This window comes from Netta rufina, assembly GCF_964035555.1.
Source record: "Netta rufina genome assembly, chromosome: 4".
Taxonomy (NCBI): domain Eukaryota; kingdom Metazoa; phylum Chordata; class Aves; order Anseriformes; family Anatidae; genus Netta; species Netta rufina.
In genome coordinates, this window is record NC_140127.1 from 16,144,025 (window position 1) to 16,169,530 (window position 25,506).

General features: G+C 53.2%; 1 protein-coding gene across 1 annotated transcript; it reads right to left on the minus strand.

Moving 5' to 3' along the window:
• Positions 1-1,130: 1,130 nt before the first annotated feature.
• Positions 1,131-24,701, minus strand: CCNI (cyclin I). Its single transcript, XM_084286433.1, has 7 exons — positions 24,392-24,701; positions 15,569-15,725; positions 8,255-8,389; positions 4,537-4,611; positions 4,220-4,360; positions 3,184-3,414; positions 1,131-2,821 (listed from the first exon to the last, which is right to left on the minus strand). The coding sequence occupies exons 2-7, from the start codon at positions 15,680-15,682 to the stop codon at positions 2,363-2,365; spliced, it is 1,155 nt and encodes a 384-aa protein (XP_084142559.1). The 5' UTR covers positions 15,683-15,725; positions 24,392-24,701; the 3' UTR covers positions 1,131-2,362.
• Between the last annotated feature and the right edge of the window lie 805 nt (positions 24,702-25,506).

Below are 25,506 nucleotides of genomic sequence, written 5' to 3' on the forward strand. Positions count from 1 at the left end.
ACCTGCAGGTCTCACTTCAGACACAAAAACACTTCATGAACGGTCCCAGGCTGAGCAGGGTGGAGGAAGTGTGGCAGTGCTTCTCTGAGGCAGCACTGACAGAGTGGAGGAAATTGCCAGGAGGTTACTGTTAGCACATCTCCCAGGCAAGCACCGCTTGGGCATAGAGGAAGGATGAGGGCGAGCTGGGATTATTGTACAGGTGGCATCAGGAACAAGTGGCAGAGCTCTGGTGAGACGGGGCTGGATGTGTGGCTGCTGTGTGCTCCAGGCTGCTGCCTGGGATCCAGGGGCACCGTGCTGGGTGCTGACGTGAGGTTTTGGGAGAGAAAAGCTTTATCCCAGGGGTTTTGAGGGAGATCGGGCAGTGTTTTGGAGCTGCTGTTTCCCTTCCTGCTGCCTGTTCACCTGAGCCACGTACTCTGCTGGGCTCCTGCAGGCCTCTGCCGGAGCAGGCTCTGTGCTCAGCATCCTCAGCAGCATCCATGGCGTGATGCACTGGGGTGCCTGAAGCTCGCGAGGGAACCACACCAGGACTCAGCAGCATCGGGCAGCTTTCTCCTGTGCAGGGAGCCCGGGCAGGGCTCTGGGACAGTCCTGTGCTCTGGCCGTGGGGCCAGCACGCTGCTGAGGGAGCGAGACGATGGCACAGGCACGGGCCACATCGAACTTCATCTCCTGGGGGTTTTGGTGGGGAGGAGATGTGGGAAGTGGCTTTGTCTGGCAGTCCGGGTTATTTTTTGTTTGACACAATGAGCCCCAGTTAAACTGCACTGAAATCCCACAGCGGTGGGGGATTTCGCTAGGGGTGTGCAGGTGGAGCCCGCGGGCTGCCCAGCAGCCCAGCTGGAGAAAACTTGTGAGGAGGAGAAAAGGTCAGCGACCGGGCCACCATGGGGATGAGAGGAAGGCCTGGAAAGGGAGGACAGGGACACGCGCCCTGCTCAGAAACACAGACCTGGGAGGTGGTTTCCAGAACACGGCCAGGAGGAGAGCTGAAACCCCAGGCGAGCTTCTCACAGCGGACCCAAGCACAACAGAGGATGGCTCTGGCACGGAGCTGCTCCCCTGCAGCCTCCAGGTAAAACTGGTCCTGGACCCGGGTAAAAAGCATGAAACGAGGCTCGGAATCCAGGACAACTTTCTTTATTGCTACCAGAAGGCTTTCATCAGTACAATGGCTCCAATACAATACCTTCCTCAGGGCTGTGGAGAGAGAGCTTACAATTGGGACAGGTCATTCTGAGAAACAGAGGTGTAACATTTAAAAGAGACAAGCTTTTAAAGGTTTTACTCTTGGTTAGAAGTTACATGAACACAAAACTCAGGGTTAGGGTCTCTTGGTTTTTTTTTTTGTTCTTTTTTTTTTTTTTTGTGACTGATAATTACACACCTTTCAAACCTCAGGCTGCCCCAGCACTTCACCACACAGCGCTGGGCACATGCTAAGCTTAGAAACACATGGGAAAACAAACAGAATTTTCTTGTCAGAATTTAAGGTTTACACTTGATTTAGAGAGTCAAGTGTTGGTGAATATCCACACTGAGTGCAACATTTCCTGGTGCAAACAAGAAAAAATACCGTTTTTGTTGAAGTGACACAAAATCTGTTAGCTGCTTTCTGTGTTTGGGAACAGTTACTGCTTAACTGCAAGGTGCAGAGCTCGGTGGCTGGCTGCCCTAGTGTTCTTCTAGAGTACGTTCACACTCCTGTGGTTATTAAGTGTGGAACAGTTTGCAAGCATTGTTTTTGTGTTTTTCCTAACCTTTCATTTAAATCCAGTTTTTAAATATTCTCACATTTAAACACCAAAGTGCTAACAAAACAAAAAAGGCCTTTTTCTTTAGAAAGAAAAAAGAAACCTGTCATGATAGTACAGAACATCATGCACAAGACTTGCAAAGAATTAGAAGAGAAGCAAGCAGAAAGAAGAGCAAGGAGCGGATGGAAATCAGATCAGAGAGGTGTTAATTGGCTGGGAAACCTGGAACAACTCTGCACAACTCATGTGAGCTCTCGGACATGGAGAATGGGTTACAATACACAGGAGCAGAAAAACAGTGGAGCTGACAACACTAGAAGGAAACAATTTTTTGCTACTTTTTTTGTTCAGTTTTTGGGTCTTTTTTAATTTTTTATACTTTTTTGTGTTTTTAAGTGCTTAAATAGTGGAACTATAATTAGCCGCACAAGAAAAAAAAATTCAAAAAAAGGGCTGGGATATTTTTTTCTGGTTTTTGGCTCCCTTCAGTTCAGCCTGAGAAGGTATGGCCCCTTCTCCCCCCACTGCGAACACTACGCCAGGTTCTGCGTGGTTTCTAGAGTAGCAGCTACGGCGCAGCGGGTGCTGTGCGCTCGCAGCTACATCACAGACACTGGCTGTAGAGGCGGACAAGGGGAAACGCTGCCCTCCTGCCTCGAGACATCAGCGCTACAAACAGAGCCCATGTTTTCAAGAGCCACTACCTCCGGAGCAGTGTCTTCGTTGTAGAGGCGCTTGATACCGTCGTAGAAGTCGTCCACTTCCATCTCCTCCACTTTGCGCTTGGCAGAGGCTTGCTTGCAACCGCTGGGAGCTGGCAGACGCTGGTAGAGCGCGGCTGTAGCTGTGACGGGCACTTCTGGCCTGCCGTTGTCCTTGGAGAAACCTGGCCCTGGGACAGAGGAGGGCTGGCATTTGAACACTCCTCTGTTACAGGTCACCAGGGTGTGCTGGAGGGGACTGTAGACATATACAGGATTGGGCAGCAGAGAAGGCTGCGGAGTGGAAAGGTGATGTGCCACCAGCTCCCGGCAGTGGATCAGCTGTGAGCTGTCCATCTGGAATGAGACAAGCAAAAACATTGGCGCTGCAGGGCCGCTGCCGTGGGGAGGCCCGGCTGTGCAACAGGACCTAGGACTTCCTCCCCGGGACGTTTTCTCCCCGGAGCAGGGCGAGGCCGCGTGCATCAGGACACGGCTCCTGCCTCTGTCACATACTGGCCGCAGCCGAGACAAACTTTTTGCAGACCCACCCCAGCACCAGCAGCACAGCCGTCCTCACGGGCACCTTACTGCAGGCTGGGGTCAGCAGCTACAGATCCCGGCCCTGTCCGGCCGTGCCCCTGGAGCACTGTGTGCGGTGCAGTCCCTGGAGCACCCAGTCCCTCCCTGCTGCGACACCGGCTGCCAGCAGCCCTCACCTGTGCCTTCTGGAGCAGCTCGATGATGAGAGCCAGCCAGTCAGGGAGCAGCTTCTCCAGCTCCAGGCTGACGATGGCCAGCGCCAGCATGGAGCCCTTGAACTGCAGCAGCTGGTAGCAGGCCATGCAGTGCAGCAGCTGCTTGGTGAGCACCGCCACGTGCTGAGAGGGGCTCAGCTTGCGGAGGATGGTCAGAAGCTGAGGCCTGCTGGACACCGCAACCGCGTGGAACTGAGAGGGAAAACAGACACGTGAGGCCGCTGGGGCCACCGACAGGCAGCCCCCCACAAGGTCAGGTCACACCTCCAGAACGATAACTAATGCATCTCTGATGCGTGGGGATCCTGCAGATTAACCCTCGAGGCAATTTCCAGACAGTGGAAAAAGCAGCAGGGTGCTGAACCCACCAACAGCTTGGCGCAGCCCTTCTGGCAGGGCCTGCCAGCCTACACACCGTCTGTCCTGGGTCTCTGCAAAAGGCCACCCCCCTCCACCCTTCTCGACAACACAGGTTTGGCAGTTCAGCTGTCCCCAATGAAAATCCTCCTCAAGTAAGCCAAGAGGATGAAAATCAACAGCGAACCTCAAGTCACTTTCCTTCCTTTTATCTTTCATCCAAGAATTTCGTTCTCTGGCCATGTCTCTGCAGCAGGCACCGAGCACACCCACTGCCCAGCAGCCGTGCGTTCTCCTTGGTTCCTTTCTCTCCTCCTGGCACTCAGCTTTGAGCAAAACCACTGGCAGTGAAGATTCAGGGGCAAGGCTTTCAGGAGCAGTGAGTCACAGTGTGCGGCTTGACATGCCTCAAGGCAGGGCCTGCATTTCAAACACTGCCCCTGAAGCGGCACAAGTCTCCTCTGAAACTTTCTGGCAAGGCTTTTATTTTTACTTCAGAAACTACTTATATGGAGGAATTGCAACCACATCTCAAGGTCCTCGCTACCCTACAGGTAAGGTGTTTTTTTTTCCAAGATACCTCTTGATACAATATTTACACCCACGGACACCAGAGAAATGCAAATAGCCCCTTATTTACAATGTGAAGGAAATCCAGTGGCGTTGCCATGTGAAGATCCCAGTTCAGTTTATCCAGGATAATCTTCTCCATTCTGCGAATTTCAGCTGGAGAACAACCACAGAAGCTATCCCGAGCCAACACCTTCAGTACTGGAATCCTCTGCAAAAGCCAACACAAAGAAGAAAAGAGAGAACCCATCATTACTATAAAAATCACAGAAAATGCTTCATTCCTGCCCTGGCAAGCGCCAGCTGCAACATGCAAGCAAAGACAGGACCCGAAGAGCACATATTCAGACAATGCTAAGGTACTAAGAGCAACCAAAAAAAAGTTACCTCATCTTCCTCAATGGTCTTTGCAGCAAGGAAGAAGCAGCTGATTGCAATACAGTTCAGGTACTTTGGACGGGCCTACAACACAGAAGAGCAGAAAAGTCGCCCTGTGAGTGTGACGCAGAAATGACGCACGCCCTTTCTGCACGGACACCCTACGAAGCAGGGTCCCAGCTGCCTGCCAAGCACAAAGCCGCGCTCCCTGACGTCAGGCAGGACAGAGATCTGCCAGCCCCAGGATCGGGGTTGGCACCCGCTGAGGTGCAGCAGTGGGGTGGAAGGAGCTCGTTCGTAGGCACTGGAGTAGAAACGGGAAGGAGAAAAGCAGAAGGGCCAGATTATCATCTGGCATGAAACCATGGCCATCCCACCTATCAGCAGAGCGTTGAGTGCTGCTGGGGGGCAGGCACAAAAGGAACAAAAAAAATTAAAAGAATTTTAAAATGCTGTCTTTGTCTATAGAAGTTAAAGCACCCGTTTAAAAAAAAAATAAAATACCACTAATGCTGTTTCTTACTTTAGTTCTCAAAACCGTGACCCAGGAATTATTAAGGGAGAGCTGGTCCCTTTTACAGTAAGTTGCATTAGGCAAGGTAAGTTGGATTTTAAGGGGAAAAAGGGATTTTTAATACGCATTAAAAAAAAATAATGTATGGGCCTTGATGTAGGAGAATAAAAAGAAAACCAGCAGCGTGCATGGGCTTGTAGGTATTTGTGTAGTCCCTGTGATGGACCAGAGCAAGTGCTCAGAATGCAGCATAACCGCTGGAGGTTTTGCTCAGTAGCAATCTGTCCGTGGGCTCCTCTGCCAAAGGGCTCTGCTTCCAGTGTGAGAATACCGCTGTGCCTAGTGGCGGGGGGCTGGGAAAGGAGAGGCGCTGCTTCTAAGCCCTGTTACAGCTGAGTGGGCAGACAGCTGCAGAGCCATGCCCCCACCTCCTACAGCCTGCTGGCAACTCGTCCTCTTCTGTCCAGCTTACAGGATGCCAGAAGCAAAGGTAAGTGAAAATCCTACACTGAATGTAAAAGTGGAACCTGAACTGTTGCCACGGTTAGTTCTTGCTGGGTACATTGTAGTAGCCAGAACAGAGATGCGCGGTAGTTCAGGAGATCCTGCACATTATTGTCATGAAATCCAGAAGGTTGTTTCAAGGAAGCCACAAGGGAAAGACACAGGCTTGTTCCCAAATTGAAGATGTTTAATAATATTTAGCCACAGCTACTTAAAGGGACCTTGCTGTGCCTGGAGCTGTGGCTTCCTACCGCCATTTAAACTTGAACTTAAATATTTGCAGGGAACCCACTCTTGGGGGGTGGTGCATGTGCACGTGTCTGCATGTACGTTCAGGAGTCTGAAAGCAAAGAGAATAAACTCCCTCAGGGCAAGACTGGAACTTGTTCCTCACTACACAGACAGGTTAGAAGGAAATCACCAAGTGAGCATAAAAAAATCTACAGCAATAAAGGGCTCCAGGTCAGTGTTCAGGGGAGAAAGAAACAGATGTCTAGAGCAGGTTCCTATCATCAGGCAAGTTTATTCTTCCCATTAACAGTAAATATGGACCCTCTTTTCCCAAGTGTGCCCCTTCTAGAATAACGGTGTCATTTCCCAAAGCTCCTGTCTCCCGTCCTGGTCTCCTGCAGGAGCCTCTGTCTGCCTCCTTTGCTCCTCACTGTGGGGCGAGTGCTGCTGCGCCCAGCTGCGCGTTAACTGGGGCCTGCAGTCAGCTACAGCAAACGCGCCTGGGCCCCCAGGGCGGGATGGTGAGAGCCATGGGGCAGCAGCCTGAGCAATTTCAAAGCATGCTCACAGTGAAGGGAAGGGACAAGCTGTCTTAATAATAAAATCCTGCATGGTAGTGCCTGGATTTAAAAAAAAAAAGGAAAAAAAGAGTTGAGCTACATCAGTGGATCAGTGGAATAATGACTTTATGGGAGAAGAAAACGGGCAGGGAGCGTAAAGCCCTGAGCTGTTTGAATAATGCTCACCCAGAAGGGACGCAGAACGAGCTGAGAGAACACCTTCCCACATTCCTGCTCACTGCCTGAAGCATGCAGTGAACTCTTACTCATTTGCTCATGCTCTCTTTGTACACTCTTTGGCTGCTGCAAATAACTGAAAGAAAAACTACTCATGGGCATTGACTGTTGGGGGAATTAAAGTATCTTTTTCCCATCTCAGTATTTCAGTAAATAGCCAATTTAAGATCTTGAAAATAAATACTTCCATGACTTGTAACTTACACATTATCAATATTTAATGGTATTTAAAGAGTAGGATAAGGGATGATGTTGCGTTATACTGAAACAAGTCACGTTGAAATTAAGTACGCAGGCTGCAAATGTGTTTTTCAGCTTAGATTTCCTAAGCTGCATTACTTACCTGCGAGCGTTAGTAATGAGATTAGACACATGCAGATGAGGCTGCAGATTTGCCAAGCACAGTCTGTAACTGAGAAAATATGGGAAGAGAGACAAAAAAAAAAAAAAAAGCCTGACTTCACAGCTCAAGGCCAGGGGTTTGGGGTTGGCCCAAAGTTAGTTCAGTCGTTTGCATGGGTGCAAAACACAGCCCAGGCTCAGCGCTTCCTGTTTGTCACCATGGCAGGCTTAGAGCACGACTGGCTGACAGGCAGAAGAGCAACAGACCCCAGGTGCAGTATCCCAAATGCTGATTTTTAACCTTTTTTTAACAGTTTCCGTGACGTCCCAATCTGAAACCAAGCAGCCATGCCCATTCTCCACTCAGTACGGCAGTTGGACAGCCTCACTCCCACGGCTGGCACCCACGCTTGTTCCCTCCCCGTCTCCTTCACCTCTGCCCATGTGAGCTGACATCAGCCTTCGGTTCCCTGTCGGGGTGGCTGTACAGCGCCTCAGTGTCGAACAGCAGCTCCCCCAAAAAGCACTCACTGGCTGCATCTTCCCCCATCTCCTCAGTGTCCTGCACTAGCACGCTTGCCAGGCCCAAACCTGCCCTCATTTCTACGTGCCCTCCAGCTAGTTCGCTGCTAGCCCGTGCTCGCAGCAGTTCAAGGTGACCCACACGAGACTGAATGCAGTTCAAACGCCAGAGGAGCTGAGAGATGGGAGCGGGGACTTTCCCGACTTATCTGTAGGAGAGGGCACTGGGCCTACGTTCCTGACTGCAGGCTCGTGGACATTTCCTTTAGCTGCGTGAGTCAGTTCAGTGTAAGGCACAGACTTCTCTTCTCATTTAAGGCATAACCTCTGTTCAGACTTTCTGAATAAGCCATCGCTAGCTGTAGTGTAGGAGACGGGTACTGTGGGAGGGCAAATTCAACCTTCAAATCAGGTTAAAAGTGAGCATGGAGTTGAAGGGGAAGGGCGTGTCTGTTCCCTTAGGTTAAGATATGCCTAAACGATGAGGGGCATTACATGAAGGAAACGGGCACAACAGAGGAGAAAGGGAATAGGGCCTTGGCAGGTAAAAGCGCTGGGTCAGTTCCCCAAGAACTGCGTGTGCTTGTCAGTCAGCCTCCAGAAGTGCCTTGTGGCAGTGTGCTGTCAGTTTCATAACCCAAAATTTGGTGCCCGGAGTAGGGCAGGCAGCATCCTGTACGTCTGTGAGAAAAAAAGGGCGTGAGAGCAGAGCAGGGAAGGGAGCATTTCCATACAGCCATGCCACTGGGACTGCACACAGAAATAGCCGAGTGGGTATTAGGAATCTCTTTCAGTTTATGTCTCTGCAAATATTTACCTTTACCACAGCTAAAAACCTGTCCAAAAGGCTGATGGCCAGGGCGAGCGTTTCTGGATAAAGGTGGAACTGGTATTTGAGCTTGGCCAGCCACTGAATGACCTCATCCCTCTGCTTTGGAGAAATGGCTACATCCTGTTGGAGAGAAAAACAAAACTATTCTTAAACACAGGCTGAGCGAGGCAGAGAAGAGCAAACCCTGTATTTCTGCAGGCATTATTCAGCACCGAAACAGAAGTGCCTTTTGGAAAGGTGGTGCCCTGAAGCAGCCTGAATTGCTGCTTTGTTCTCACTGTTCCTTACCCCCGCCCCGAGAAATCTGCCCGACAACTTTCCTTAGAGCAACCTCAGCCATGGCTCAGAAATGTTACTCTGGGGAAAAGAGGAAGGGCATCTGGTAGGTTCTAGGGTACTGAGGGTATTGTGCAGCTCAGCTCTAGGACGTTTCTTTTTTTAAACCTCCTTAGAAACACTCAGATGCACAGAAAAGCCCAACTCAAACAACAGTAGATATGCCATGAAGCCAGGCAGGTGCCCAGCTCCTGACAGACAGAAGACGGGAGGGAAATGAGCTGGTGTTTTCGAGAGGAAAGGGTTGTTTTCCTTCATACCACGGGGATATTTTTAGCTCAGAAACTGTTAAGAACAGAAAATTCTAAACAGAGTTCACAAAAGACCTTCAGCAGTCCAGGTAACTGAGGGCTGGGGCAAAGCAGGTACAATTCCAGCTAAAAACAGTTGGGTTTGTGTTTTTTTTTTTCCTTTTTGGCCTAAGTCACCATCACGGATCTTTTTGGACAACAGCTGAATTCCAGCCACAGCCACAGACTGGCCACTGACATCAAAGCTCTCCGGCTTGTGCTCTGAAATATCTGCAGCTTCTGCAGAGCCGAGCGCACGCCTGGGCTCCCTCCAGCCGGGATTATGGGGGTGATTAGCCAGGATGTGTCCAGAAGCAAGGAGCGAAGCCAAACCAATTTCCAGTGCTCCGACAGGGTCCTTATGCTCTCTGCAGCGGTTTGGCTGCTGCCGACATGGCTTAAGGAACGAAGCTGAGTGAAGAGCTGGCTGCCAGGCTACTGGGGAAAAGAAAGCGAAGGGCTTGCGCAAACAGAGATCGCTGCTGGGCCAGGCTGTCGCTGTCCGCCCCGCAATAGCAGGGGGGAAAGCAGCACAGTTTTAGAAGCTGAAGCACCCAGCAGTGGCGCAGAGGAAGTACTCCAGGCCCCATCCATCACCAAGCTCCCCCCACACGCCTTGCACGGCTCTGCCGAAGCTGCTCCCTCAGGGCCCAGAACACCGTGGAAGCAGGGCGCTGGAGGCAGAGCTGGGGCTCCAACAGGACGCCAGCTTCACACCCTGCGAGCACCTGGCTGCCTGCAGCACGCCATCCGTACGCTGTGCTTCATTTCCCACTGGTGCTGAGCTCCCCTCCACCACCACGGGGGACAGAAGGGGGAAGGCGGCCAGGCTCAGGCCCTGGCCGTGTTACTGCTGGGCACGGGCATGGGTCCCACCGACAGGCGGTCACAACAATTCCCTTGGAAAAACTGAAGTGGTAACACTGCTGCTGCAGCAGCGATCTGGGCTAAAGACACGGGGTTGTGTAATCAAAAGCCGTTTCTTCCAGCTGTACTGGCTGGTCTAATTCAGAGACACTACCTCTGCCTGCACAACGCGCCTTCAGTGCTCCCTCAGGTGCTCCCGCGGAGAACAAAGCCCTGCCTTGTTTCTCTCCTGGAGCCCCGACTGTGACGGCGTCAGCAGGACTGTGCCCTGCTCCGAACGCCCCCCGGTCTCAGCTGGGGCCTCTGGACCCACCCGGCACTTGTCAGGGGAGAGGAGCGGCGTCCTCGGCTCCAAGCACTGAGTCCAGAAACGTGAGCGCAGCGCGGGCAGAATCTGAGCAGGTGAACCTGAGACACGGTCAGGAAAGGGCGGAGTGGTGGCTATGATCAAATCCCCCACCACTCTATTCACTGCACCTATTTTTAAAAGGAAGGCGACAAAGCCATACAAAGGGGCTTGCAGCCCCAGCCAGGTCGGGACAGTACTGCAGACTTCAAAGGTTTCTAGCAGCTTAAGGGATTATTTTGGAAATGCGGTAGCTGGGTGAATCCAGGAGGTAAGCTCTGTGTGTCTGTCGCTGACAAGCCAAACCGAAACCATCCCATCGAACACAATAAACGTGGTTGAAAAACCTCCCCGTGACTCCTAAATCGCCGCCCCGGCCCAGCAGCTTACTGGTGGAGCCAGCAAGGGCGGGCTTGGGCCCTCTGTCCACAAGGGGAGCAGTGCACTCCTCCTAAAAACAGCATCTGTGAAGCGGGGCAGCTGGCCTCAGATCGTCCTGCTGTGCTGCTGCCCAGTCCTCTGTCCTCCCAGGGGCGTCCTTCTGTCTCCCCGCTCTTCGTGGGCACTGAGAGGCCAAAAGGCAAAATTTTGGACTCGGGCGTTAGCTTTAAGTGGTGAGGCCACAACGGAAAGAACAGCAGTGTACACCCAGCCCCTGGTAGCAACTGTCCTTTCCTTGTGAAAAAAAGGTGTTTAGCCTAAACCGCTGAATAACAGGGCGGCTCTAAGCAAGGCACAAAGTGCAACCAAAGAACAAACAGCCCCTCTCGGAGCACCACGTTCCTTGAACAGAAAGGAACAACTGCAGGGTGAACACATCCAGGTGCACGCGACAGAGGGAAGGCTTCAAAGCCAAACCTGGCTTCTTAAAAGGTGTCGGGGGGGAGCAAAGGAGAAGTGGTGGGCCCTGAGCTCTGTTGTGCTGTAACGCCCAGCCAGCGGGACCCTCCTCTGCTCCAGTCTCTACATGCTCAAGGTGAGGGGATGGAATTCCTTCCTGCAGAAAGCTGGGGTGAAGCCCAGCCTCCTCCCACCAGCACCATTCCCTGGTTCATTACGGCCCAATTTAGGAGACAGGCAGGGTAATGAGAACTGTTCCCACAGAGTTTCCTAGACAGATGGGTCAGTCATTGACCCAAAGGTGTACAGCTGTCATCCCAGCACCATGAGCAAGAAATACAGCACTGTAAAATTAATTAAGCTGCGAGGCCACTGTTCCTTGAGTTATACAAAATTAGAAGCAAAAATGAGACAGGGCTGTGGTTGAAAGTAAAAAAAAAAAAAAGTCCCTCTGGGCTGGAAAGCAAAAGTTCCTCTTTGTTTTGAGGTGCTTTCCGACAGACAGCTTCTGCCACTCTGCCTGCCTCTGGTCATCTCTTTGTCTTGCCACCACAAGTCTGCGTTGTAGATCTTATCTCCAGGCTAGAAGAGCACGATGACCTAACGCAGAAGTTTTAATTAGGGAAAATTAAATGGCAGGAGCCCAGGCCTCACGACGAGCCCCTCTCGCAGATCAGCCCGAGCCCTGCAGGTGCCCAAGAGCTCTCCTCTGGCCAAATCCGTGCAGCTCTTTGCAGAGGCGCCGCCTGGCTCACCCCCAGCAGGAAGCCAGCAGGCAGCTGCAGGGTGCACAGGGGATTTCAGCGCCGGTTTGCTCTGCAGGGACAGCCCCGTGGCGCACAGGCAGGGCTCCTTCATGCCAAGTGCCCGCCGGGGCTGTGCTGAGAGTGAAGAGGCGCAGTGCTGCTGCTGCATTGCCTTAAAGTGACGCTTTCTAACTGCCCGCCACGATTACAGCCGTTAGCTCACGGCTCTCTCTTCACCTGCCCTGTGCTGGGGACTGACAGTGCTGTATAACGTGGCAGGCTGAATGCTGCTGCAGCAGGATTCAGCCCTTTAACTGCGCTCCTTTCCTCCGGCTCCATCCGGCTTCCCCCTGCTTGGCACCTCCATCAAATAATGACGAGGTTTCTGCAGCTCCTTCTGCTCCTCCACCTGCAAACACTGCCGCACGCTTGCAGTACAGGACAGGAGGGCCAGAGGCCGGGACTCGGGCTCCACTGTGCTTGCACAGCACAAGGCAGCTGTAAGAACACCTCAGGACTTCTGGAAAATGCAGTCTACAAAAATATTCTCTCTGAACTCAAACATGACTCAATTTTATTGCTGCCTAATCTAAGGAAAACACCTCACCTGGTAATTTTTTTCTTTACTGTCTGCTGTCCCGAACAGAGATGTTTTGCTCTTTCCCCTACTTGTTTCTGCCTGTTCCTGCTGTAGGCCCATCTGGGAGCACGCAGGTGACCTTTATCAGGACTGGGAGGCTTCAGAAAAGGGCAGCAGCCAACATCGCAGCCAAATCGGTCCCTATTTGGGTCTCGGGCGCGCCCGTTTGACACCTGTGACCCCCAGCCAGGCCCGCTGGGTCGCTGCCCGCTCGTACCAGCTGGGAATTCGAGGTGCTCTCCTGCTGCCCGGTTTCAGAAGTGGCGACCTGCAGGGTCTGTGCTGACACGCACAGACTCCGGGCGGAGTGGTGACCACGCAGCGTACCGGGAGAGCTGACCGCACTCAGCTCATGTTTTTTTCCCACACTGCTGGGTCGGTCAGTCTGCGATTCACCCGCAGGCAAACGGGCACCAGAAAGAAGGTTAAAAGACCTACCCAAGGGCACGTGGTGAGGCGGTGGAAAAACTGAGTAGACTGAGGTCTCCTGGTTCCTCAGGGTGTACAGGGGCAAACAAGAGGACAGAAAGAAACAGAACAAGCAACAAAGGAGAAATGATAAAAGTGTACTTCTAAATAAAAATAAAGATCTTGGCTTACACACCTCTCTGCTGCAAAGTTACTTGGTAACATGCAGAAGTCAACCTTTGACCAGTCTTAACTGCTTGATTTCTCAAGCTTTAATCACATGAAAACTTCTGAATGTCATCTGCACAATCTGCACATTGTATAACCCAAAAAAAAAAAAAAAAAAAATAGATTCAGAAGCACTGGGAGGGCTCCAAACTCAGCCCACCTGCCTTTTGAGGCTGAAAAGCCCCTGTGACATCTGGCTTGGATATGCTGCAAATAGTTGGAGCCAGCAGTGTACGTCTAAAGGAGGAAAGCTAAAAGAAATGTACATACCATTAGGGAATGGGAGCTTTCAGACAAAAACTGAAAACTAAACAACAGAAATCATGTGCACTATCAAGACAGAAGTCCGCAACGGATTCTGCATCCTGTACTAAAAATGTAGAGTGTCTTCCTGTTTCTGTACCCAAGAGTTTCTTTCTTCCTTTCAAAGATCTCAGCTCTGACACGTATTTAGAAACCAAATTTTTGTTTTTAAACACTAGAACCAAAAATGTCTCCCGAAGGGTCAAAACGGAAAGTTTCCTCCTGAAAGCATACTTGTGGCGCACCTCCAATCTGATCCCTGGTTTATTTGCACAGGCACTCACGTTTTCTCATTTGCAAACCAGATGAGTCTGTTAAAACCCAGCCCGTAGCCAGTCTACCTTTGCAGCAGGGAATGGAAAGTTACACGTGCCTCGGGCTGCCAGATCTGATACGCGCAGGGCTGCGGATCTCCTGACTGTCATGGGAGATAAACAACAGCTTCGTACAAGTCAGCTTTAGGCTACTGCAGAGGTCCTCAAAAGAGAAATAGATGTTAGGGAGTGTGACCTTCTTCCAGCTACTGCAGAAAACAGGTAATTCACACAACTTCAGCGATTGCAGCGTTGCCCAGATGTGTACTGCAGAAGGGAAGGCACACGTGACAATTTGGAAAGCCAGGTGTCAGGAACTGGAGGAACAGAAGGAAGCATTTTATGTGACTACAGATGCTGGGTTCTCAGCGACTGGCGTGGCAAGCCAGGATTTCCCCAGAGCTGACGGCTGTGTTTATGTTCTCCCTTAAAGCTGACCTCCGCGTATTTTACACACGTGCACCCAGAAATTTCACTGCGATTTAATGATTATTTACTGCTAGGGGACACGCAGTACTGGGGCATTCTAGCTGATTACCTGGACACCCGAACTGACATGTAGGCGGTGCAACAACAGTTTTGGAGGTGGGAGTCGTGTGAAATTGCACAAGGGGAAACTCAGCTGCAGGGACACGAAGGCCTCAGCGTGCCGTGGGCCGGGACCTCATCCCAGAGGGCGACAGCACGGCCCCGCGATGGCTGCCTGATGGCGGCGGTGCCTTTTGGGCCACCAGCAGCAACGTCAGCAGGGCAGGATGGTTTTGTCCCTGTGAGATCTTCACCCAAGAATCTGCTTCGGTTACGCTCTGTGCGTCCCAGCTGTCTTGTTGTACTGTAATCTTATCTCCCTCCGTGATAGCCACTGGTTTACCATAAACCAGGGTCCGACATCGTATGGGGCCTGAAGACAGCCACACAGTGTCCTCAACACCCCTGACAACCAGGTCAGGCGTTCAGAAACCTAACTGTGGACTAACAAAACTAAAGCTGAGCCTTTAAAACCCCATTTGTTCCTACAGAACTGCAGCAGTTTGCCAGGCCAGAAAACCGACCCCGGCACTGATTAGCTTTGACAGGCACTGGCTGACGTGCTTGTTTGAGCGAACATGTCGTGTGAATCAATAGGAGCAACCCGGGATCAGCGGGGTTACTTCTGGCCGCAGCAGCAGCAGCACTGCAGGAACACGGAGGTTAACTCTCATTTCTCATCAACTGTCCTCTCATTTCGCAGTCTGTTTTAAGCAAACCTCGTGGAGCTCACAGGTGTTTCCGAGTGCACGCGCCAGGCAGATGCTGGCTAAGCGATGAGCACAAACGCGACTCAGGCTGGATGAAGCAGTGGGCAACCTGGCCCAACCTCTTCGCTGGCCCTGCCCCAAAATTTGGGCAGGAGGTTGAACCACAGACCGGGGCTCTTCCTGAAGCAGGCAGCGCCGTGCTGAGTCAGGCCCTCATCCGGCCCGAGTCAGTACAGCCACAGCCTGCCCCGCACACCTGGGCTGACTCGCAGCAGAGGAAGAAAAGGTGCCAAAGCTGGGCCTGCCCCGTGCCCGTGCTGCTGCAGGAGGGTGCGAGCCAGGCGAGCGGTGCTGCTTCGTGGGACAAGGCGTCGCTTCACGTGGAAAGCAACCGGCACTTCAGCACCGTTAGCAGTGAACTCGGTCCAGGAGGATGAAGCCGCTTCTCAGAACCGTTGCAGAGCTGGTGCCCGCTAGAGATGTGTGTTAATTAATCCAGGCACTTTGTGAAATGAGTTTAATTACAGCGGTACACATACGTGCTTTCACAGGCCGCGTGTCCTGCACCCCGACTGCGGGTCTGTCCCTCGCAGGAAAAGCACCCACTCGTTTCAGAGGCGAATTTCCCAGCCTCAGGCAGAAGGTGACCCCTCGTGCAACAGCCCGAGTTGTTCCCCAAAAACACACCAGACACTCTCATTCAGGCCTTTACCGAGATGAAGGGTGAGAAGAAGAGACGTTACCTGATTGGGCTGAATTTTCGGCACATGTGCTTTCCACATTTGAGCTTCCCTAGAGATTGCCGTCTCCAGAAGGAGAGACAACCTCTGGCTCTCCAGGGGTCCTGAAAACTTCATGGTAACCCTTGGATCCACCTGCCACCCAGCTGGATACAGCTACCTGCAAAACCAAAGACAGCCTGGTGAGATCGGAGCCGTGCCCACCGGGTAAAAGAAGCAAAAGAAAGCACAAAGGTGACTGAAGCTGCAGGGACTGGAAGAGGCTGGTGTGTAACGCACTTGGCAGAGCCTGCAGGGAAACCCAAAGGGGATGTCAGTGAGTTGGCTGCCCTGGCCCAGTCCCCCTAAGCTCAAAGCAGCCGGCCCAGGGAGCTGTGACTGCCGTTCACACGTTTGTCCGACATCCTGGCCCCGGAGTCTCGTTCCTTTCCTCAGCCACGGCAAGTCCTGTGCAAAACAGAGCGACGTTTGTTTGGGAATTTAAGTGATTTATGAGCTGAAGCACAACCAAAAGAGCAATGTTTTCCCTCTCTGCAGTACGGTTTGTAGTTTCTCACAGAGGAGCCCGTAAAGGGGCTCTCCTGGCCCCCCACTGGCCTGCCTGAGCATTAACAATGCACCAAGAACCTCCAGCTTTGAAATTAGAAACAAAACACAAAGAAGTTTTTTTCTGAGATTCCACCTTGTACTTTTAAACAGAGAGAAGATCCGATCGGAAAGGTTATTCAAGTTGGGCTAATATTTCCTACCATTACTCTGTTTGCACATTTCTTGACAGCATTTAATCACTTAGGCAAAACAATTCTGCCCTGAAGGGTAAATCCATGGGAAAGTTATTTAAACTTTCAATTCCTTTTGTGAGCTCTTGTGAAATCTGAAATAGGTGGATATTGGCCAAATCCTAACCAGGGTATTTCAGAAAGAGCAGCCTGTTAATCCAGCAGCTTACGCCGCATTTACAGGAAATAAGGCAATGTGCTGAAAAAGAGAGAACAAGCAAAGCTCGCCGTGAAAACAGAGAGACTTCACTCACTGCAGATGACAACGGCAGCTCTGAACAGAAGAAGGCCCGGTGTCGTTGCGGGTTTAAGAGCACAGCTGCCACCTCTGTTACTTCACAAAGGTGAAGCCAACATTCAGACGGAACCTGCACAGAGCAGCACTCGAGTCCTGCTCACAGCCTTGTAGGTTTTAAGTGGCAAATAAACATCGAGGCCTTCGGTACTGAACACAAACCCCTCTTCACTTGGCTTTTAGGAAAAAAATGCTTCTCCTTGAGGACGGGCGAGACAGCACTAGCTCGGCCCAGCCCTCAGAAGCTTTCTAGCCCCTTGGTGTAAGAGCCCAAGGTGAATGGCTGGAGGGAATGCCTTGGATCAGGAGTCCCGACCAGCTGGAAACGCTCTGCAGGGTCTCAAAACCGCCCCCACCGGCCCCGAAATGGCGAGCTAATTATCCCTGCGGACTAAGTAACCCCTCCTCAAGGTCCACAAGAAAAATTGCAGGCCAAAGCCAGCATCCTCAGGTGCTTTCTTCTGCTGTGACAGACAGACGGTCCCACCATAATTATGGCAGAAATGGGTTTCCCAGTCCTCTGGGCCCATCCTGGTCTTGCTCCTGTCCTTTTTTTCCCAGTTTGGGCCACGGGGCTGGCTCCAGAGACCTCTCCAGAAAACATCCCTTTGCTACCCCGACCCCTTCCAAGGCTCTCTCTGGGCTGCAGTGGCCGGTCAGCGTCACGAGCAGCAACAGCAATGGGAAAAGAGGAGAAAATACCCTTTCCCTTCTGCAGCAGGGAGGTAAACCAGCGAGGGCTGAGGCACAATAACCTTTATAAGGAAAAAAAGAAGCAGAGTGACGCGCTTCAAGTTTTCCTTGGAGCGAGAGTGGTGCGCAGACTTTTCCAGCACCGAGAGCACACCAGGCGAGTCGCCAAGCACCCCGAGGGCTGAAGCTTGTTTGCATCTAAATTTACATAGCTCTTAATCAGATAAATGCACACCATTAAAATAAAAAAAAAAAAAATATCCAGCATGCCCTACGTGCATGCAGTTCTGCAACTATCTGCTCCCGAGCCCCACAGCTGCAGGAGAAGGAGAAGCTGTGAGAGTCAGATGAGGCCGCCACAGACCAACTTGCCCCCGCTTTCTGCCTCCATTTCCCCGATTTCAAATAAAACCCAAGACTGGGGCAGGCGGCCACCCGGCTGCTTTTTGGTCTGGGGCAGGGGGTGGTTGTGCAGGAGGCAACGCGTGGCTGGTCTGTGGGCTTTGTGATCGCCTGCGCTGCCAACAGCAGGCGGCTCTCGCAGACAAAAGGCGCAGCGGAGGAACGAGTTACCCTGAATTATCCCTGAATTATCCCGGCTCCTCAGCGTCCCCGCCTCGCCGCAGCGTTGCTGTGCCGGTGTGACGGCCACGCTCTGCGAACGGGATCGCCGAAATCCTTCAGGGCAATGATGAAAACCTCTTTTGTTTTGCAGTGGTTTTTGGTCGTAGATCATTTCAGAAACAAAGAATAGTGATACAGGACAAGATTTCTAGGACTAGAGGCAGCCCAGGAGCTGTTGCCTTTCCGTCGCACATGAGGCCAGGCGGGCACTCTGGGCAGCAGGGGTTATTCCAGCAGAGCTCAAGCACCGCGGGCATTTCTGCAGACCGCATCAGTATTTTCTGCAGCCACATCTGCCTCGGCTGCAGCGAGCAGTAACACGCTCTCACAGATGACCCAAAACCAAGACTTTTCGGGGTGGGGGAGGATGGTGAAGCAGAAGGAGAGGAAGGAGACTGAGCCCCTCCGAGCTCCAGCTGGCCATCTGTGATTCCCAGCGATGGAAACGTCGCGTGCACTGCTCCGAGGAGCCATCTCCCTGCGCGTTGTGATTAGAAATTTCAAAGCTGTGGGCGGGGGGTGGGATGGATGTTAATTTTAGCATCTGGGGCTTTCTCTCGGCTTAACTCCTTCCTCACAATTCGCTCCAGGCAGGAGGAGGTAGCTACAGCAACGCCTAGGTCTGAGAGGGAAAAAGCAGCGGGCACACACGTCCTTTACGCTTTGTACATCTTTTCATTGCAGATAACAACCCTGAGAGGCCAGCGCTCCCGTGAACGCCTCACTGCTGGAAATCACTGCCCGGCTTTCCGTCCTTTCCACCTGACCAAGCACAACAAGGGCTAGCTGCAGAGGACAGGCAGGGGTTAAGAGCAGCATTCGGCTGTTTGCCTTGTGGAAAGTAAGGCGTGCTGTAGCCTGGTGAGTGGAAATAGCTGGCCGGAGATGTGAGACAATGTATGTGAGCGTTTCCAAGCTAAGTGACCAGGGGAAAAATGTTTGGGGATGCAGTGTCAAATTTCACCCTCTCAATAAGCGAGGGGCTGGGCAGCAATGAGCTGACTTCTGTGGAATGAAGTCAAATCGGAATTAATTCCCCCCAGAGACATGTGGGGATCTCAGGGGTAGGCATCCCCCAGGTAAGCAGACGAGAGCACCTCCACCAAGCGAGGCGGCGTGTCGGCTTGTGTGGAAGCAGCCAACAGACCCAAATTCCCAAAGCGGCGATTTTATTCGGGCTGGCAGTGAAGGGCCCTTGCCATTTGTCGGCGTGACTCACCCAGAGCTAACTCCCACAACCTGCTACAAAGGGAAGCCTGTAAGATATTTTGGCAGCATCTTTCAGGCGAGCTCGCGTACATCACACACTCGCCACTTCTTTTCCTCCAACCAGCTTTTTCCAGGGAGTGTAAACAAATGTGACCTCATTTTAGTGCTGGCTTTCCAAATTTAAGAACTTCTCCAAACATCTCGAGGACTCGAGATTGATACAAGTGTTTCCCTATTTAAGGGAGGCTGAAATGCCATTTCCCGTGGTAGGGACTTCTGGAAAGCCAGGCAGGAGATGAAGTCCTGCCCGAACTCGCAGACAACGACCCCATTCTTTCCCCGTCGAGGCCAGCATGCTTCCATGTCCCTCCTGCCCTACCCCTTCTCCAGTGGCACAAGCTGAAAACGCAGGACGAGGTTTGCAGCTCCTTTTTATCTCAGCGTGTGCCCAGAAAGGCCTTTGGTAGCCAATGGCTTAGGCTGCAAACAGGCTGCCCCAGCCAGGCTGCTTCCCCTTCTGAGGCACCCCGTGGCAACGTCCCAAGCCAGTCGCGGCTGAGAGGTGAAGGCTGCAGCCCTGGGAGAGCAGCTCCAGCTGCGTAACGCATGTGTTTGATGCAAAGAGGAGATGGAACTCAATATACTTTAATGAGCTCTGCTCTGAGATTTTGGTTTATTTGAACCTAAAAATCAAAGGAGAAGTTATTAACCGACGGAGGCTCCTTGCCTGCATGGATTAAATTAAGCAAAAACAAAACCCTAGCAAAGCAAACCCCCTCTATGCCATTTCATGAACGCTTGCAGAAGAACCGCTTATATTTTATATTCCTTCAGCGCTGCGGGCTCATCCTCTGGCTGCTGACAGGCACGCGAGATGCCTCTTGAAGACATGAACTCCTCACAGGGCTTATTAAAGTCAGCCATGGGGCTCAGGCGAAGGTTTTGGTAGGAATCGGCCCTGCTACGGCCTGGCATGCAGCTCTCCAGCCTGGCAGAGGCGCTGCCAGGCCAGGGCTGTGACTGCACCAAGTGACACCAGCTGGGGGGCCTCACGGGGACGAGGCCCCGCTCATCGGGGAATGCCCAGGGACCCCGTAAGGAAGGCAGAGGTGGCTGCTGCTGGTGAGGGAAGCCACGAGGCTGTGGGTTAGAGGAAGCTCTAACGAGGGTAACGAGCTGCCCCTGATTAGGGAGGGTGAAGCACCCGTTAGCCAGTGCTCGGGAGAAGCCTATATAAGAGGGCGGCTTGCTGGGCACAGCCACTCTGTGGGGTGGGTGTGAAGAAGGGGGCTGCTCACCCTGCACTGCTGGAGGGGCTCAGGTATGGCCCTTCCCCGGCAGCTGTGGGAAACCAGCAGGCTGTGGTGCCTCTTGGAGGTGCCTGTACTCCACGCATGGAGCTTGGGAGATAAAGGTGAGGAGCTGGAGATGCGGGCCCTGCTCCCTGCTGTGGGGCTGTGATCCTGTGGGGGCGGCTGGAGTGCCCCAGCTTCCTTTGGGAAGGCCAGGGTGGGAAGCTGAGGGGACCTCAAGCTGTGGCACTGTGATAATGAGTGGTGTACCCCAAGTCTGCGACCCCCACAGCCAGAGCTACTCAGGGATCTCCAGCCAAGGGCCACCACTGTGAGGAAGGGACTGGAGCATCCTTCCTCTGAGAAAAGAGGGAGCTGGGCCTCCAGAGATCCCTGCCCACCCCAGCCAGCCTGGGTTTTGTACAGGCTTCAGGCTCAGAGCAGTGGTGAGGGCGCAGCTGTGTGCCCGGAGTGGCTCATCAGTTCTGCAGGCACACGCAGCCTCTGCAAATGCTGAAAGCAGAGCAGGAAGCTTAAAAAAAAAAAAAAAGGGGGGGGGGTAAACCAGAGCTGGCATTATGTAATGTCTCGCTGCTAGCCTCCTCAAAGGAAAGGCAACACATGCAGAGCACGATCGCCTTCTCCCACCGCCAGTGCAACCTCTTCTAAATCACTGCGGGCTGGAGGAAGTCACTCTGAGGAAAATCAAGCTCACAAAGTCTCTAAGAGCGAGCGGCAACTTCAGAAAACAGGGCCAGAGGCTTTCCTGCTTATACAAGCTAACTCTCTGCAGACAAGGGCCAACAGGCTTTCAGGATGCGAGGCATCACGCACCGCCTTTTGCACAACATAATCCCCTGAAACCAAATAAAGACGATGCCTCCGTGGGCAAAAAGGCTGGAATGGGACTCGGGGACGGCGCTTTGTCTTTGGGAACCAGTCATTAGCGTAAATGAACAGCAACAAAACCAAACAAGTTCTTACCCAGTTCAACACCCACATCCAAAAAAACATGGGACTACAATGGCTCGATTCCCCTCGACAACAACAAAAGAAAATGTTATCTGAAAGCATAAATGCTCGCTGAGGCCAATATTTTGCTCTGCAGACTCTGATTGGCTTCAGGGTAAATTATCAGTGATTACAGCTAATACCAGGATACAGTGCGAGGCACTAAAAAGAGGTAATTATGAGGAAATGAGAAATTATCTGCTGTAGAAACAATAGATCAATTATGAGGTACAGCACAGTAGCTGCGGAGCAGCATTCTTAAGCTCTGAGGGTACTGTCTCCTCTTTCTCATTAACCAAAGAGAACCCACAGTTATAAAGCTTAATTATCCTCCAGGAGCATAGGCTTGCTGTCTAATTAGCTTCTTGTTGAGACAATATAGAAAAGGACCTAATTCCAGTTGTCCACAAAATGGGATGGCACAGGCTCATCTCTCCCGCCCAACCAGCATGAATTTAATAGCCTCAGTATCCCTGGTTCTGGGCCTAAAAGCAAGAATCCTTGGCCTAAAACAAGCTCAGAGAAGAAACCCTGGGTATTGATGAAGAAAAGTGTGTCCAAGGGCTCATGCTGTGCAGCCCCCCTCTGCTGCTATCACATGTACAGGCATGTCTGTGGCTCTTCCCTGAAGGGAGGCTGTGCCCTTAAAGGAAGCCGGCTCCTCAGCAGCTGTTAGGAGCAGTTAAACCCCAAGGTTTATAGGCGAAATTACAGTGGGATGTAAGCGTTGAAGATTTGGGTGCTCAAGCCAAGAGCTACCCCTGCAAACGAGCAGGATCTGCGCAGGGCAGCAGCGCAGCAAAAGGCACAGCCTCTGGGCAACGGGCCGTGCAGCACCTCCCTCATCCCGGCACGGGGCATGTTTGATGTCCGGGCTGCTGAGCAAAACAGAGGCTGTGCAGTAACGTGTTGTTTGTCGGGGAGCTCACAGGGGAGTTCATTGCACACCGAGTGCAGATCCCCTTTATGGCCACCAAAACGGCGTTGGTAATGGTCACAGTTAGCAAGCACACGGGAAGGGAGAATTGGAGACTGCATCTGCCGTGTACTCAGTGGGGAGACACCTGATATTTTCCTTACATCTCAGTGACTTCATCTTGCTGTTTTGGCCTTCAAAAACAGCTATTATTGTCCTGAATTGTGAAAGAAACTACTTTCTATTGTCAGTGAACCAGAACTCCCCCTGAAAATCCACCTCCTCAAGGGGTTTCCTGCTGCTTTGTAGCAGCAGGTGACAGCAGCTGGGTGTGCGGCATCCTCGGCCCCACTGAAGCCCTGGGAGCTACGGGGAGCACCGCAGTTTGTTCCTGGGCACGAGAGGACCTTTGGCTCCCGTGGCTGGGTTTCACTTTGTCTGGAGACATGATTTCTAACCAGAACTTGCTCCCTGCTCAAGCAACCAAGTCCTAAGGGCTGTCATTCGGCAGCAAGAACACTCTGACTAGCTCTGGTGACCCACAAGTCCTGCTCAGCCCGTACTGAGTCCCTCTCCAGAAGGCTACAGAGCAGTGTGAAACAAACGGCAGGCTGTGCACCTCCGCTGTCACCCAGGTTGAAGATCTCATTTACACCCGTGTGACAGCTGCACCAAATCTCACTTCCGAAAAAGCACCACATGAAAAACACAAAGATTAAACCTGCAAATACAGGTGCTCCTGAAAATCCAGTTGGGTGGGAGGTCATGTTTAGCTACGGCTTCTTAGCAGGGTGCTGCTGTGGGTGTGCAAAGGAAAGCATCCTTTGTGTGGGCCCGGGGGGGTATGTGTGCTGGAAGAAGCACCACACCAACGCTGTGTGTGTTTTTGCTTCTTTGCCTGTGCAAGGTAAGCTGGGGAGAGGGGAAAACACGAGACAAACTACAGGGGTGATGCTACAACTGCAAACGCCTGGGTCCAGCTATGGACTTGAAAAGTTTATCCCAGGGCAATGATATGCAAAGACATCAAGTGGCCTCACATTCGGACTGATGTGTATTTAAACCAGTAGGTCTGTCTGGGGTGTTGTGATAAATAATCTGAAAGCAGGGAGATGACACATCTCAGAAGAAAAACGTTGACTGCACCGCAGTGTTAGTGTAAGATGGCAGCCACATAGCTCTGGGTGCTGTGCTGCCCCAAAAAACCTAGGTCCCAACCCCTGGCTTGCCAGTTTCCTCATACAAAACTGTGTCAAGGCCTGTGGGGTGCAGGAATAGGGACGGGTGAGCCACAGCTACTTCCCTCATGCAGAGCCTCGGGAGCATCCATGGGGGCTGGCTGCAGCCCCTTGGGACAGTGGGAAAGCCAGGTCCCAGCAGGCATCCTCGGAGCAGCACCTTTTGTGCAAAGACAGAGCAACATCTGTCAGTCCTGCAACGACGCCAGGACAGACGCCACCTTGGAGAAACTTTAAATAAGGACAGGCAATAAGCAAACAAAGCTCCAGTCTGGGCCAGAACGTACACAACAGGAGGAAGGCAGGAGGGCCGTGCTGAAAGCGTCTGAGATGGGTTTGGTTGAATACTAAACTATACGCGAGCTGCGAGGAGGGGTGCAGGGTAAGTTGGAGTACAGATACAGGGGGAAGTTCAGCTCCTGCTGGGGCGAGGCCAAAAGATCGGCTCCCCGCATCCCACACCAGGGTCCGTGCAGCCCCACACCCTGGGGATGGGGGCGAGCCAGCCCCACAAGGTGGCCGAGCTTCTGTCCAAGCAAACCTGGGTGATCCGCAGGGATCCCACAGCAATCCCTTGGGATGAGGTGACGGCGGGGCTGGCTTCTGGAGCCCCACCGCTGCCCAGCTGGCGCAGCCCGTGAGCAGGGCGAGGTGGGCCCAGCCAGCCGGCCCTAAGAGGGGGGCACCCCGGGGCCTGAGGGGGACGCGAGGGGAGCCCCCACCCCCCCCTTCCCTTCCCTGCCCGCCCCCCTGCCCGCCCCGGCCTCACCTCCCCTGCGCGGCGGCGGGGTGCCCGGCGGGGCCCGGCCATCAGCAGCCCATGGCGGGGCGGCGGCGGCGCCGGGGGCTCCTCCGCGGCTTCTTCAGCTCCGGGCGGGCCCCATGGCCGGGGCCGGGGCCGGGAGGAAGAGGAGGAAGAGGAGGGAGGAGGAGGAGGCGGCGGCGGCGGCCGGCGGGTTCATGTCGCCATGGCGGGGCGGCGGCGACGGGCTGCGAAGGGAGAGGCGGGCCGCCGCCGCCGCCGCGCGGGGGTCGGGGGGAAAAAAGAAAAAGAAAAAGAAAAATGAAAACAAAATAAAACGGGGGGGGGAAAGGGAAGGAGGGGAAGGGGAGCGAGAGGCAGCCCGCAGCCAGGCGGGGAGCAGGGGAAGGGGCGGCGCGGCGGCTCCCCGCAGGCTCTGCCCGCCCCCCGGGCGGGGCCGCGGCGCTGGCTGGGGGCGGGGGCCCGGGTTCGAGTCCCGGCGCCGGCAAAACGGCCCCGGGGGCAGCGGGGCCGCGGCGGGCACCGGGCACCGGGCACAGCCCCTGCAGGCCCCAGGGCGAGCAGTAAGGCCCTGCCCTGCCTACGGGGGCTGGGATGGAGGGGGCACTGCGAGGAGCTGGAGCACAGGCAGCTCGGTGTCTGCGCCTCCTGCAGCGCCTGCGGCTAGGAGCTGTGCAGATGGCACACAAAGGATTCCCTCCGCAGACACTGACATCAATCGTGCGGAGGGAGAGCGCCGAGCGCCTTTGCTATTTACTTCCTCACCAGTGAATCCTGCATCGGTTTGGTAAAAATGTGTGCCAGGCTTTTTTTAAGCCTGGTAACTGATGAAAGCTATTTTGCTGCCTTTGCACAAGGCAGTCTGCTCGCCGAATCCAAGCCTGCTGCGCGCTGCTCCCCTCCCTTGTGCTGCATTTTCCCCTTTGTGATGGGATAGGGAAGTGCAGAAATGGCGAGAGCCGCTGGAATTTTACCTAGCTTTGGTCCAGTTTTGCTCTGATTTTTCAGAGCCTCGCTGTCTGCGTTTCAGGAGCCTGTAAAGCTGCTAGGGCTTCCCAAAATCTCCCGGCCCGCGGGCAGTTTCTGGCCGTGGCCAAGGGAAGCTAACTGAGCTGATGCTC

Coding starts and splice junctions, on each gene's coding strand:
- CCNI (XM_084286433.1), bottom strand. CDS start 15,682: ATGAAGTTTTCAGGACCCCTGGAGAGCCAGAGGTTGTCTCTCCTTCTG. Junction 8,390..15,568: donor CGAAAATTCAGCCCAATCAG/GTAACGTCTCTT, acceptor TCTCTCCAACAG/GATGTAGCCATTTCTCCAAA. Junction 4,361..4,536: donor AGACCATTGAGGAAGATGAG/GTAACTTTTTTT, acceptor TGGCTTTTGCAG/AGGATTCCAGTACTGAAGGT.